This window comes from Epinephelus moara, chromosome 5 (assembly GCF_006386435.1).
Source record: "Epinephelus moara isolate mb chromosome 5, YSFRI_EMoa_1.0, whole genome shotgun sequence".
NCBI classification, from domain to species: Eukaryota; Metazoa; Chordata; class Actinopteri; order Perciformes; family Serranidae; genus Epinephelus; species Epinephelus moara.
This window is the reverse complement of record NC_065510.1, coordinates 10,196,072-10,210,382: the sequence shown is the minus strand read 5'-3', so window position 1 is coordinate 10,210,382 and position 14,311 is coordinate 10,196,072. Positions and strand designations below refer to the sequence as shown.

Below are 14,311 nucleotides of genomic sequence, written 5' to 3'. Positions count from 1 at the left end.
TTGAAAAGTGACCTCCCCTCTCTATGGACTGGGGCACACACACACAACACACACACCACACACAGCTGCTCGGAACCATGACAGAAGATGACGGATACAGTGGTCGCGGAGGGACAAGTCAAGTTTAGAGATGGAAAGAAGGTTAATTTCTCCAGTATTATTCTTATTTTTTAACTTTAAAATGTTTTTCCATACTTCAGAGACAACTACAGAAATATATTTTGTCATTTAATGATTCTTTACAAACTTCTTCACAGTGGAAGACTCGGTGCGTCGTTCTTCGGAAGCCCTCTCCGGTCGCAGGTATGGCACACCGTCTTTATTTTCACACCTATCTAATTATTTCCACTCAAACTGTGAACCCATATGTAGCGACAGAAAACCCAGTTAATTCATCCGTGTCATTCAGCACTAATGTTAACTGCTTTTCTGTGGTTAAACTAATCACAACTTGTAAATTGGTGTCTTGGCTGTGCGCCACCGGAGCGCGCGTTGGGTATAAGCGTCAACACGTGGAGATGTCACGCAGTACGACAGCTGAAATAATCGATTGGATTTCTTTAATTGACCAAATTCACCTTTTAAAGGATGCGGGCAAATGCCTGTCTAATTCAAATTAAGACGATATGAAATTAAGTCTGATGTGTTTTTAGTGCCAGTTGGATTTTAGGTTATTTGAACGCCTCCCAGCTATAAACGTAACCTGTGACTGCCACAGTGTACCAGAGGTTTCTTTGCAAGCTTGGCAGAAACTGAAAGCAGCATGTCTGAAAACAGTATTGAGTTTCACTTGAGATGCTGTGAGGACAGACGCTGTGCCTCTCTGCATACACAAACATGTGGCTGGAGCTGTAGCCTACTGCTGTGTCCTTGAGGAAAGTGGGTATAATGTACTGTTGTGTGTGAGTACATGTGTGTGTGTATTTGTGTCTTGACTTTCATCAGCAGCTGTGCCAGTGGATCAGTTCATTGTTTTAGGGTTTGTTTTGACAGCTGTTCTGTAAACACAGGCAGGCATGCAGTGGAGATGACAAAAAAGCGACTCTTTTGTTATTCTGCTATTAATCAGAAAATTGAACTTTAAGCCTGTCTGTCTGTAAAGCTCCTCACTCTGTGTGTCTCTGCATCAGACTGTCTGACTCTGCTGGTGTATAAAGAGAAGAAGAAAGGGAAGGAGAAGAGCACAGGCCACAAGGAGAGGCTCAATGTAACACTGGAGGTATGTTAAGCAGCAACAGACCAAAGGCCCGCTGCTTCTGATCTCAAGTGCAGCTTTGTTACAGCTTTTTATTGTTGTCACAAAATGAACCTCAGCCTTTCTACTGCTGCCACATGTAAAATAATGAGTGCCACATGGATGGATAAGAATATTGAGGATGTAGTGGCATCTAGCAATGAGGCATGGATTAGAATTCCTTCAGCATTCATTGCTCAGGAGGTTTTTACCAGGAGCCAAATTATCTTTAGAGGTCTCTTTGTCCTCCAAAACAGATCGTCCAGGTGATTTAAAACCGTGAAAACACTGAATAACATAGTTACGCCTTACAAATCAGTGTTTGTGTGCTCACATTTGGTCAATCATAACTTAAGATAAAGACGAGGATGTTTTTACTGGGAGCCAAATCATCTTCAGAGGTCTCCTCTTCACCAAAACTCCATTTATATATTGGCAGAAACTCCATGTCTGCCAAAATATCCCCCTAAATCCTACACACTGGACTTTAAGCTGGGTCATGAATGGACTTTCAAATGGTTGGAGCATTAATTGAAAAAACTGCAAGACGGCACTCGCCTAATATCACCTGGGATAGGCTCCAGCGACCCTGTGTCAGGATAAGCAGTTACAGAAAATGAATGAAAGCAATAGAACAAACAATCAGGGACAATATATCAAACTCAGGAATTCAGCATCAAACAAAGAGGAGAAAAGAAGAGTATCTATGCCTAAAAGAATTCACTTGACCTCAATCAGGAAAGGCACGGCTCTTTTGATTGAGGTTGATCAGACTATTTCCCTTTTTAGATTAAAAAAAAACCCAATAAAAGAGTAATACAATCTAAATGACTCATGTGATTTACTCTTTTCCTCAGGGGATCTGTGGCGTGGAGCCGGGGCCCGGTTATGACGGGGTATCCTACACCCTCTCCATCCTCTGCCTGGCTCACACGCTGGTCCTGGGCTTCACCAGCCGAGACGCGCTGCTGGCCTGGGATGCCCGCATCTGCTACAGCCTGGGAGAAGGTCAGTGGTTTGGTCTGTCACAGTTCTGAGCACTTGTTCAAGGATGTGATGTGCAGATGGTTCATGCACTGAAGGGGAAAGTCTGTTCACTAAGCTGCAGTTGGGTAACGCACATCAAGAAATTCAGCTAGTTGTTTTACATCAGCTTGGTTTTTGTGTTTGCATTATGCACTAGAGGAAGCAAGGAGCCCAGAGAGTTGCATACAGCTGAAGAGGAGGCTGTTTTTTTGTGGATCAGCAGAACAAACAACCCTCGTATAGGGAATTATTTGTTTGGTTGAGTCAGTATTAGTATCTAAAGTATTGCTTAGTCAACCCTTAGGATTACATCAGATTCACCACGACCCAGTTCTTTTTGGTCGTAACATGTTTTAAAAGATTAAACCATGAGTGTGGTCATATGTATGTACAAGAAGAATATCCTAGATCCTTTGTAGTTTGGTTGGCTACAAGGTGTACTGCTGTTGCAAAGTAACACTTCAGTGGAGGTCACTTGCTAGAGGGGATCGAAGAAATGACAAGTGGAATTACACACTGATAAAATCTGTCCCCTATCGCTCTGGTCCTCATCTATCTGCAAAATCTGCTGTCTCAACTTCACAACTTTCTTTCCAATGGAAAGTGTTTAGAGGGGCTGAAAAGGTCCAGGTGTAAGAAATGCCAAAGGACACTGAATCCCATTTTATATGAGTAAACTGCTGATAGAGTTGCTTTTATACAACTGATGAGATTTACTTAAAGGTTCTAATACAACATTTAGAACATTAATATAGCAGTAAACAACTATTTCCTATGTAAAGATATAGTGGAGTAATGGCGTCCTGAGCAGAGAATGAAATCACGCTACCTCTGTGTATGATAACGCCCTCCCAGCCTACAGTGGCAGGGTGACTGTTGCAAAAGCGTAGCGCCCACCCTCCGGTTCCCCCCTGGATAACATCATTAGCCGTGTCAGCACTGTGGCCATTGTGTGCACTGTTTTAGCGCTGTTAGTGCCATTATTGCAGCTAGTGCTGTTAGCTGCTGTTATTGTGGCTCAGCACCCCGTTATTATCCTGGTGCTCTGTCGATTTTTACTGCCTCATCTTTTTTTTTTTTTTTTTTTAACCCATATTTGACCAGGTACGTCCCGTTGAGATTAACAATCTCTTTTACAAGGGAGACCTGGCCAAGACAGCATCACACAGAAAATGTTTACAGCCAAACAACCACACAATAAAAAACATAAAAGATACACACTGACATGTAGAAATATCAGAACACCTATGCACAATAGCTAAAATGCTCAAGTAGTGCGAAATAGTAGCAGAGTCTTGCTACCCCATCGAAAAATAAGAGGAAGGATAAGGGGAGCATATTTTGATACTTTATGATAACATCTTTAAAATCTGAGAATTCAGGAGTGGCATATTATGATAGACCAATATTCCCTATCCAAAAATACTTCCAATGCACAAAAAGACTTTTGCAAGAAGAGTTAAAAAAAAAAGTAAACACTTTCACTTGAACTCCTCCATCTTCTTTCTGGATATACACAAGCATTTTATCTGTTGTTAAAAACTCTGTCTTTCAGTTATAAGTTTACTGTGGTTCTCTTAAGAATTCTAATGTGGACCCTTCACAAATAACTTTTCACCTCTGTGCAAACTTTATTGAGAAATGTCCTCTCTTATTATCATGAATTTTAAATGTCTGCAGCCTGATTTTTTTTTTTTTAGCTGTGCTTCACAGCCAGGCTGTGACTTGAATTTACATTTTCTGTGTAGCACTAGGGAGCACTGTCAGTGCTTACATTTTTAAACATTTTTCTGAACAGGTAATTCTTCTCCTTCCTCTTTCCAAAATATCACCTGAGGATATTTTCGAGGCTCCATCCTACTCCTTAATCATATTATCCAGCAGCGTTCTGCTCCTCCGTCATTATGTGAATGTCACATAATTTTATCTCGCCTTGAAGCCCACAAACGACAGTTTTGCTGATATTAAGCGCTCGTGTTGGAGGACATTTTCCAGCTTAATAACAGCAGCTCTGTTCTTTCCTCTCCTTACTGTTAAATTCACAGCACATTAAATATTTTATGTTTCAGTCTAAAACCCACTGCTAAGAATCCTAATGTAAGGACTGACACACAGGGTTTGTAGCTGTGCTTTCTTTAGATGAGAATATTTTAAAATGCATCCACCATTAACTTCATTTCCTCTTAAAGATCACTACAGCTCTCTTCTCACAGCAAAAGTTGATTACCTGCATGCAGATTGTCCACAATGCTGCTGGCCAAATGCTGAAACCACAGTTTATCCTTCATGCAAATTATGAATACTTTACAACTGCAGTTAACATTTTCCAAAGCATACAGATTTCCATGCTTCAAGGTGGTACATTTTACATAATTTAATTATGCTAGCAAAGCACTGACTGAGCCCTTCAATCTGTTCTGCAGACTGAGGTGAGGAGAAGTGAGCTCACTCTCTGAAGTCTCTGCATAAACTCATTTTAAATAAAAATGCTTTCTGTTTATATTCTTAACTTTGTTAGTATCTCTCAGTTGATGTTTGTCTTGGAACGTCACTTCACTAATGGTGTCAAATGTATACATATATGTACATATTATATGTGACACTGTACAGTATGTGTTTGACTGTGAGAGGCAGAGACAGACCTTGGCACTGAAAAAGGACCATCTGCACAAACTGAGCAGTGACAAATTGCAGCCAGCAGAGCTTAAAAAACTGCTTAATCATCATTACCACAGCCATCGGTTACACTGTACATGTGTGTTCATGTGCTCGTCTGTGTGTATCCCCTGTGGGTTTGTTTTTATGTTCCACCTCATCTGCTGTGTGATATATGTGCTTTATGATCAATGATACTTAAGTTGTCTTTAAATTGCTATGACAGAGTACATAAAAGCCACACACACTAATCTTTTCAAACCTCCTCTCTCTGCTTCTCTTTGTTTCCTTCAGTCCACAGGTTCAGTGTCAACGTCGAGCCAGGTACCAAACTGGAAAGCGGCCCCGCCTCCCTCCACCTGTGCAACAACCTATTGGTCCTCACCAGAGGCGTCCCTCCTGTCGTCATTGGACACTGGAAGCTGTCAGCGTTGCGTCGATATGGCGCTGTGCCAAATGGCTTTGTGTTCGAGGGCGGGACTCGCTGCGGATATTGTAAGTAACTCCTGGTCTGAGAAGGTTTTACTGCTGTGTGAATTTAGACTCTGTGGCCTGAAGCCAAAAAGGGCAACACTTTAATAACTGAATAACAGCTATGAGCAATGCACAGTCCCTCCATGACTGGCTCTGTTTGTTGTTGTTGGTGGTGTATTTGTCTTATTTGTAGGTAACAGACCAAACCTAGATAACATAAGGTCGGAGTAATTTCTACTAGAGCTGCAGTAGTGCTTAAAGGTCCAGTGTGTAGGATGTATGGAGCTATATTGGCAGAAATGGAATAAGTATGTTCTCTTTAGTATCCTGACAATAAAGATCATTGGGTTTTTGTTACCTTAGAACGGAAAATGCCATGTTGCATTGCCGTGTTTCTACAGTAGCCCTGAATGCACAAACCAAACACTGGCTCTAAATGGGGCCGTTTGCGTTTTCGTGTAGACCACTGTGGTTGGAAGCCCCTCTGTGACGAGCTGAACAGCACAGGAAAAACACTCGCTTTTAACGTGAAACTGCTTTATTCAGTGTTTAAATCACCAGGTCCGTTTGTTTTGGAGGGGAACAGGACTCTGTAGATAATTTGGCTTCCGGTAAAAACATCCTGAAGGTCTGGATCTTAAGTTAACTAAAAAAAATGGTGAGCACACATTAGCAGGTGCTGGGCTAGCTCTTATGAGCTGGACAGCATTGGAGAAACACTGATTTGCAATGTGAGACTGCTTTATTCGGTGTTTTTATTGGTTATAATCACCTGGTCTGTTTGTTTTGGAGAGGAAGAGCCCTCTACAGCAACTGCAGTCATCACCGCTAGATGCCACTGAACCCTACGCACTGTTCCTTTAAAGAAATCTATGGTCAACATCGTATGTTGATGTCAGTCCCCCACAGACAAATAGCCTCTTTCTGTGTTCTCATTTTACACCAGTATTCAATACATTGTTGAAAGCACTAGTAACAAGACATGCTGCATTTTGCATAAGCAGCATGACTCAAACCTCCTAAGCTAATACTGTTGATGTGACGTGTATATGTTTTGCAAACAAATGGGAACGCATAGATTCCTAAAAGAGGAAAACCAATAGTAAGAAATGTCTTCTTACTCAGTGAGAATTACGATTTTTGTTGCTTGTTTTCCATATAAATTGAAGATTATATCTAAAAACAAAAGATACTCTCAAAGATGGAGAAAGTGCTTCTAAGTTCAGAAAACAGGTCCATATATTAGCAGTCCTCTTGCAGGGTCACAAAATCCATGAGTATGCATTCAACCATGAGAGATTCATGTTCAGCGTAAGAATGAGAGTAAGTGAACTTCAAAGTCCAACCAACCAAAACTCCCTGGACTGGTATTGTCCATGTGATGTACAACTACTGCAGCACAGTTGTCTAAAATCCACATTTTAAAGTGCCTCCCTTGGATCAATAAATGCTCCATTTCATTTCTCTCCAGTGCTCACAGGTTGATAGATCTGTCATTTAACACTAACAGACCCATATAAAAACCTGTGATTTATGTGTTTCAGGTGTTTATAGAGTAACTTGATCCCCTTAGAAATTACTTTCTATGTATGAACCCACCACACTATACGCCTGCCCACCAAATCATGCTGTGTGTGTATGTGTGTGTGTGTGTGTGTGTGTGTGTGTGTGTGTGTGTTTGTATGGTTGCCAGGGTGTAGATGTCTCCTGAATGTCCAGTTGATGTGGGCATGAATGTGAAGAATGAGTGGCAGTTTTATGTTTTTGGGTGGGGATGTGTGTGTGTGTGTGTGTGTGTGTGTGTGTGTGTGTTTGTATGGTTGCCAGGGTGTAGATGTCTCCTGAATGTCCAGTTGATGTGGGCATGAATGTGAAGAATGAGTGGCAGTTTTATGTTTTTGGGTGGGTGTGTGTGTGTGTGTGTGTGTGTGTGTGTGATAGAGAAAGAGACATGGACAGCAAGATAGTGAGTGTTCAATGGCATCATGTGTAAAGTGTTTATTGTAGGGAAACCTAACAGCCAGCAGCTGCTGTGTTCCTGATTTTATTAAGACACATACCTGAAAATATTTTTTGTAGCTCTCCTGTGTTAGTGTTAAGAGACGGTTCCTGTACGTGCTTATGTGACATCTGTCTTACTGTGTGTGTCTGTGCAAACAGTCTCATGGCTCCTACAGGAATAACCATGAGGGCCACAGGCTCTGGTTTCAGTGTTCAAATGGGCAACATCTATAAATACCAGCCTCCCCCTGTAGTGGCCACTCAACCAATTACGTAGTGGCTGCTGGCTAGACTGCCAATCACAGTATTCTTCTTCACCTCATCTACATATTACCCAGCAGCCACCTGGGCAGTAGAAAGAGGCCCTCTTGGCATGGCTGCAGAAACAGAATGACATAAGGAGAAAGATGTGATAGTCATATCGGCAAGTGACATTCCTTGCATGAGTGCAAGGTAGAGCAGAGTGTTAGCTTACATTTTTACATGTTTATTTGTATTTGATGAGTGCATGCGGGACATACCAGAGCTCAGCAGTGAGTTTATGGAGTGTTGGAGGCGCTGACTTGCTTCTACCATGAGTACATTGGGTTGTAAGAAAATTTGGATACATTTAAGTATCACACTACTGAGTTCTGTAATACTGTAGTGATTGTCAAAAACACTATTGAGTTACAATGAATAGTTTACATGCAAAGATTTGTGGCAGTGGTTCACTTTGTGTTGTTTAAAGCCCGATCGCTAGATAGCAGTGTTCAGTTCAATTATTTCAGAACTTACAGGGCATTACCTCATACAACATCCCTCACAGAGGATAAGAAAAAAACTCCACCCAAAAAATCGTTTAACGAGGAAAAAAAAACACTATTACCCACCAGTATTGTAATTTATCTTCAGCCATTTGATGCTTCCACCTAACGTAACAATGCATCGCTAGCGTAAACACAAAACAGGTCTATGAAACGGGCAGAGTCAAAAAGGGCGCACAGGCACAAATAACATTTTTCTTAAAATTAGTTTTAAAGATTTCGCCTTGCTTTCAGTATTGCAAATTTCACAATATGCTGCATCGTGACCTCAGTATCATGATTCAGATCATATCACCAGATTTTTGCCAAAACACCACCCGTATAGAGTGCTGCAGTAATAACTCCAAAAACCTGTAAATGAGTTTGCACTCCAAGTTCGCTCGTCTTAAAGTCAGTGGGTTTTTTGAATGTGTTTTGCTGAGATGCCTACAGTACAGTCTGTGGTTAACACAAGTTAAAGAGACTGTTTTGACTTTTCTGTTTTCTTCTATGACATAAAATTTGTCAGTAAATCCCCCACTCACAAGTGGCTAAAGAGACTGCAGAACATCATAACAACATGGCTTTACAGTCTAGTTGTGGAAGGGGTGCTGAAGTCAAGCTACCATACAGAATGCTCCAGGAATAAAGTTTTTGGTAGGCAACACCCTAGTTCCCCACAATAAGCTCTGTGGCAAACAAACATTTAATACTTGCCTGTTTGTTCAGCAAGATAATCTTCACAAATGAACACCACTTTGTTTTTTGTTTTTGATGCCTAAATGCAATCGCCAGAAGTAAAAAGCTAACGTAAGGCTATAAACGAATTACTCTATGGACGCATGACTTAACGTTGCCCCCACAGCACAGCTGTAAAGCTGTGGTTGGCATGATGATGTTCTGTAGTCTCATTTAGCTACTTGTTAGCAACCACCTTTTTTAAGACACATAATAGCTTCAAAGTTCACGAATGGGGTGTTAACTGGTGTATTTTATGTCATAGAACAAAACGTACAGGTCTCCTCAGCTTGTATTGACCACATACCTTATTTCAGGCATCTCAGCAAAAACCCATTTTTTTTAAAAAACAAAACAAAACAAAAAAAACACTGACTTCGAGATAACCAGGAGTGGAAAAATGCTCACTCATTTCCAAGTTTTAGGACTTGTTCCTGGGGCACTCATAGTAGTGTGTTTATAGCCTAATATTAGCTTTTTACTTCTGGTGGTTGCTTTTATGCTTGAAAAAATTAAAGGTGTTCATATGTGAAGATTATCTTGCTGAAGAAAACGTGTTGGGTATCATAAACTTTTGTTTGGCACAAAGTTCATTTTCTGCAGTGATCCAACATATCTATATCCATCATACCTGCAGCACTCGTACATTCCCCAAACACCATTTCTGTATCTTTTCATACACAGCCCAGTTTTCAGTGCCCTTATCTCTAAGCAAATGCGGTGCACCATGCCTTATATGCTGTATTAGCATGCTAAAGCGTGTCCCTGAGTTCTTTCAGAGGGTGTGCAAATTTATTGCAAGTTCCATGATAATATATGGGTGCTTATAAATCATGCAAAAAACAGTAGAATACATAGGAGCCAACACACTGTGCTGCAAAGAAAATCTTGGAGTTTGAACACGGGGAGTTCTTTAATAACACACAGTGCCTTAGTATGCTTGAAAAGTACAATATAGCGGAACATATTTGCATCAGGCCATGATCAGTGCAATAATGTGCAAATGATGCAGAAAAGGTACTGAATAATTTCAGGGAGACATTGTGAAGTGTTCATTAGGATACACTTTTTGGGCACTGTACTTTGAACCAATGTAAAATAACTCCTTTACCCTCTCCGCTCCATAATTTCCCCAGAGGCTTTTTTGCTCGAGCAAATCAGTAAGCGGGTCCCTCGGTCATCTAATGCTGCTGTATAAAAATATTTTACCCTTGACTGCCACTGTGCTCTCTGCTGCAGCTGCACTTTGGAAGTCAGCTGCGCCACGGACGATATGATTTCTGGCTGCAGAGTTGAAGATGTATACCACAGTGACACGACACGCCTTTTTACTGCCATGGAGACACACACACACACACACACACACACACACACACACCCTGACAGCCAATGAGCCAGTCCTGTGGGACAGTGGGCAGTCGTGCGTGTGTAAAGCCTTTTACTAGGCAACAATCACTTGAGCTGGGGTCTTCATTGATGCAAGCCTTTGGTTACACAGTCACATGCACACACAATCACACGCATGCACACACTGTAGCAGTGTGAATTGGTGCATAGTGATATCAGTGCTTCAGCTTCCATTCGATGTGATAATGAATGGTGTTCTGTAATCGATAATATTTGGAGCAGAGCTGTGTCTTAGCTAGACGGATATTTTCTGGCTTATCAGGTCCACACGTGTTCCTGTTGACCCTGTACCCAGTGCACACACAGACAGGGTTTCAGAGCTCACATGCAGACAGAGTAATAAATGATCCTCCGCAGAGGTTGGATGGCTGTGAAGCCTTGTGATCTAGATAAAGGCGATTTTAAGCTGACATGCTATGTCAGCAATTTTTCCATGTCCCTCAGCGGGCATAAACACACACACACCTCATATTGTGGTACAGGAGTATGTTGATGCACGTGTTAGGTTGAGTTTATTAGAGGTTCTGAAGTATTAGATAGTACTTTTGCCTCAGAGTGCCATTACAGTTTATCCATAGTCATCCAGATCAATGACTGTATATGAAGATGGACAGTGCGTCTCCACTTTTTCCCACTGTACAGAATTGAAGCCAAAATATCCCAGATATGCTCGCTGCCATCTTGTGCTGGTGACGTCATTTGGAGCCAGAGTCTTTCCAGTAGCGATCTCTGTGGTATCTAGTTTCTGTCTGACCAATTGTGAGCAGTGCCATTGAACGTGAGCACACATAGCTGTCAATCATGTCATCAACCCCCCTTTTTATACCATCAAATAACTAGTTATAACCAAACTTAACAGTAAAACTCTTTAACATACATCAGTGTGATAAGAACTACCTAAAATGACAAAGACCATTTTTGGGAAAAATGTATTTTATGTGCTCTTTCACTTTTGGTGTTTGGTCCATGTCTCATCTGCTAACATGGATAGGGTGGGGTGTATGACCTGTAATGCAGTCAGCCACCAGGGGACAAATTGAGGTGTTTTGGCTTTACTTCTGGTGAGGTGTCATGTCTTCCATCTTTATTATACAGCCTATGATCCAGATCAGACAGTTTCTAGAAGTACAAAGTGACAGGCAACTTCAACCACTCCAGTGTCATGTGACATTAAGGTGTGATTGATCCACAGAGGTTAAAAAGTCTCTGAATCTCCACCTGTCATTAAAAGCACTGACGGCTCTTTGATGAGTGGTGAAACTTCTCTAAGACCCAACAGCTGTTCACCTGCCTTTGCTCATTACTTCTACATTATATGTTATTATAATCCCTGCAGAAAGTTGTCAGCTAGTGTAGACGATGGAAGGTGCCTGTGTGAGTGATTAAGCTGAACATCAATCCCAAACTGGCAGAGCTTTGGTTTATCTGTTGTAACCTGACAGAAAAGCTGCCTCTTTCTGTATTCAAAATAATTCAGTTCTGCTACAATAAGAAAATCCGGTCGGCTTCTTTTAAGATGAGCTGCCATGAAACTGAACTCCGCATATTTGTGAGAAATAAATGAGGACCAGGTCCAACACGGCCTCTTTGGTGTTCATAACAGATAAAAAAAATTAAAAAAAACTATGACTGCCAAAAAATGCCCTCAGAGAAAATAACAGATTTGTGAAACACATCTTATTTTATTTGAACAAATCCAAATGAGTTTCTTTCTAGTGCTAGAGTTGCCATGATGACATCGTCCCATAAATGCTGGAAAAACATTCTAAAATTGCTTGCGCAGAGAAAAAGCTTCTCAAGGCTGCTGAATATAATTTTGTTTTTCACACCAGATGAAAAGGACAGACTAAAAATATGTCCCTGACTTCACTACGCTTTGTACGAACAGAAATGTTGGCATTAGCACACAGTAGGATTAATTAAACTGAGTCATGACAATGCATGTATAATTACCAACAACTTTGACCGATCGTTCCCAAAATTATACTCACAATCATGCCAAGTTAAGCTGCTGTAATCAATATTTTTAGATTAACAATGGATTAAGTTGATGAATGGAAATGAGGTTTTAGCCATATCTGGTGCAATAAATATGATGTGCATTGTTCCTGTTCTGTATATAATAAAACAAGCCTATAAAGTGAATTAGTATGTGAAAGGCACTGCTCATAGTGATGAACCCACAGAGAATGATCTCTTGAGTCTGCAGCTTCTCTCAACTCTGCTGAGCGTTTTGGCATCTTTCAGCTCATTGTTTTGGTTTTCCAGCCTGCAACTTGACTTTTTGTTGGTTCATTCTTTCAGCTCTCAAAGCATCAATTGCATTTCTAGCAGCTTTCATGGAAGTTTTCTGACAAATCGACAGCACACTAAATGCTTGGCACCAAATGGCGGACAGACGAAGGTAGCAATGATCTAGCTTCTGAACATAGTGGAGCATTTATAGCTAAAGAAGTGCCACATATTTTCATCAGGAGTTGGTAGAGACTGTCTTGAGCCTGCAGTTTTTGGTGCTGTAATTTAACTGATGGTGATTAAGATGTTTAGGTGTTGAGTAAATGCCTTAGAAATGACTGCAATCCGAACAACAGCCTAAGAAATGGTCAGTATTTTTTTTAAACATGAAAACAACACTCTTGTTGTAGTGATGGGCAAAAATGAACTAACCTTTTTAGATGACTCTTATTAGTGAACCGTGCCAGGCTGTCAAACGTCTGAGTGCTTATGAATCCCCAACTTTGCCCACTTGCTGTTATCTGTTCACGCTGCCTGCCATGGTGAGTGAACAAAAAGCAGTTGATTCAGACTTGAGTCAAGACATTTGCCAGCCAAGACCAATGGTTCATTCTTGTGCTTCTCTGAGGCTAATTGTTCCGACTTTGGTGTGTTCATGAGCTTACAGTTTTAAAGTGAAAACAACATGAACACTACAAAGCAGATGTGGTGTGTGTTATTGCTCCGAGTGTTGAAACATGTTGATAACAAAGAGCATGACCGGTAATGCGTTAAAGAGAAGTGTTGTGGGGCCGGCAGCACCGCTGTCGAACATACATGTTGTATAACAGAGTGTCACAGAGAACTCAAAATGTTTGATATGTTTACCTGTATCAACTCAAAGGAATCAATACTGTGAAAAGACCTGGTCCGCCCACACTATTTTGTCTGATTTTGATGGCTGAAGCAGTACATTAGGCCTTCCACATGGCATGACACCTTGTAACTTGTGACCTATAGGTGAAGCAACACCTTTCTGACATATTTCACAAAACTGTAGATTCATTAAGGTCAACTTCTCAGAGGTCCTTCAGTTCAGCTTAATCATTTAGATTAAAAAGCAGAACATCTTTTGCTTTTATTGTTTTTCTTTTTAGTGTTTTGTAGCCTCAGAGTAACCATGAGTTCTAGAGGTCACTATGTAAAATACTGGCTTTCATCTCAGCTAAGAGCCATACAGTTTTATTGTCCATGATGGTAAAAGTCCATCTTAACTGATGAGTTTATCAGCAGCTCGAGCATTTCTACCGCCTTAAGGAAATACCATAAAATACACAACACCTAATGAGGGTAATAGGTTTCCATTGCATTTAATGCTCAGTGATGATTCAAGCAAGAATCTCTGAATCTTAGGGCACTGGACACATACTTAATATTTAATAGAGGAGAAAGACACCTTTACCCAAGTACTAAATGTTTGGTATTGTTGTATTAAACAAATACAATTTCCAGCTTTTCCATAAAACGACAGCAGGTTTTAAAATCTATTGTTTAAAATCACAATTAAAGCAAATAAACTTTGCTGACTGGCGTTACTTGAGATCGACTCAGATCAAAAATTGTTCTCAACAATTTTCTGTTCTACTTTCTCAGCTGTTTTTTGTATTAGCTGCACACTCAGTTCCATAAGAACAAAGGTTATTTTTTAACCCAACCCCTGAGTAAGGGCTTACTTTGTGGCTGTCTTTTCAATATCTCGGCGATGTGAGATTTTGAT

At 40.7% G+C, this 14,311-nt stretch overlaps 1 protein-coding gene across 3 annotated transcripts in view; it reads left to right on the top strand.

Moving 5' to 3' along the window:
* dok7b (docking protein 7b) overlaps nt 1–14,311 on the top strand; it is a 30,852-nt gene continuing 16,541 nt past the window's right edge. For 2 of the 3 annotated variants that reach the window (XM_050044884.1, XM_050044885.1), the window contains exons 1-5: nt 1–141; nt 258–303; nt 1,131–1,219; nt 2,092–2,242; nt 5,210–5,410. In XM_050044884.1, the coding sequence (XP_049900841.1) occupies nt 88–141; nt 258–303; nt 1,131–1,219; nt 2,092–2,242; nt 5,210–5,410 (541 nt within the window). In that variant the 5' untranslated portion in view covers nt 1–87. The remainder of the gene's footprint in view (nt 142–257; nt 304–1,130; nt 1,220–2,091; nt 2,243–5,209; nt 5,411–14,311) is intronic. The other variant, XM_050044883.1, reaches the window with a different exon arrangement.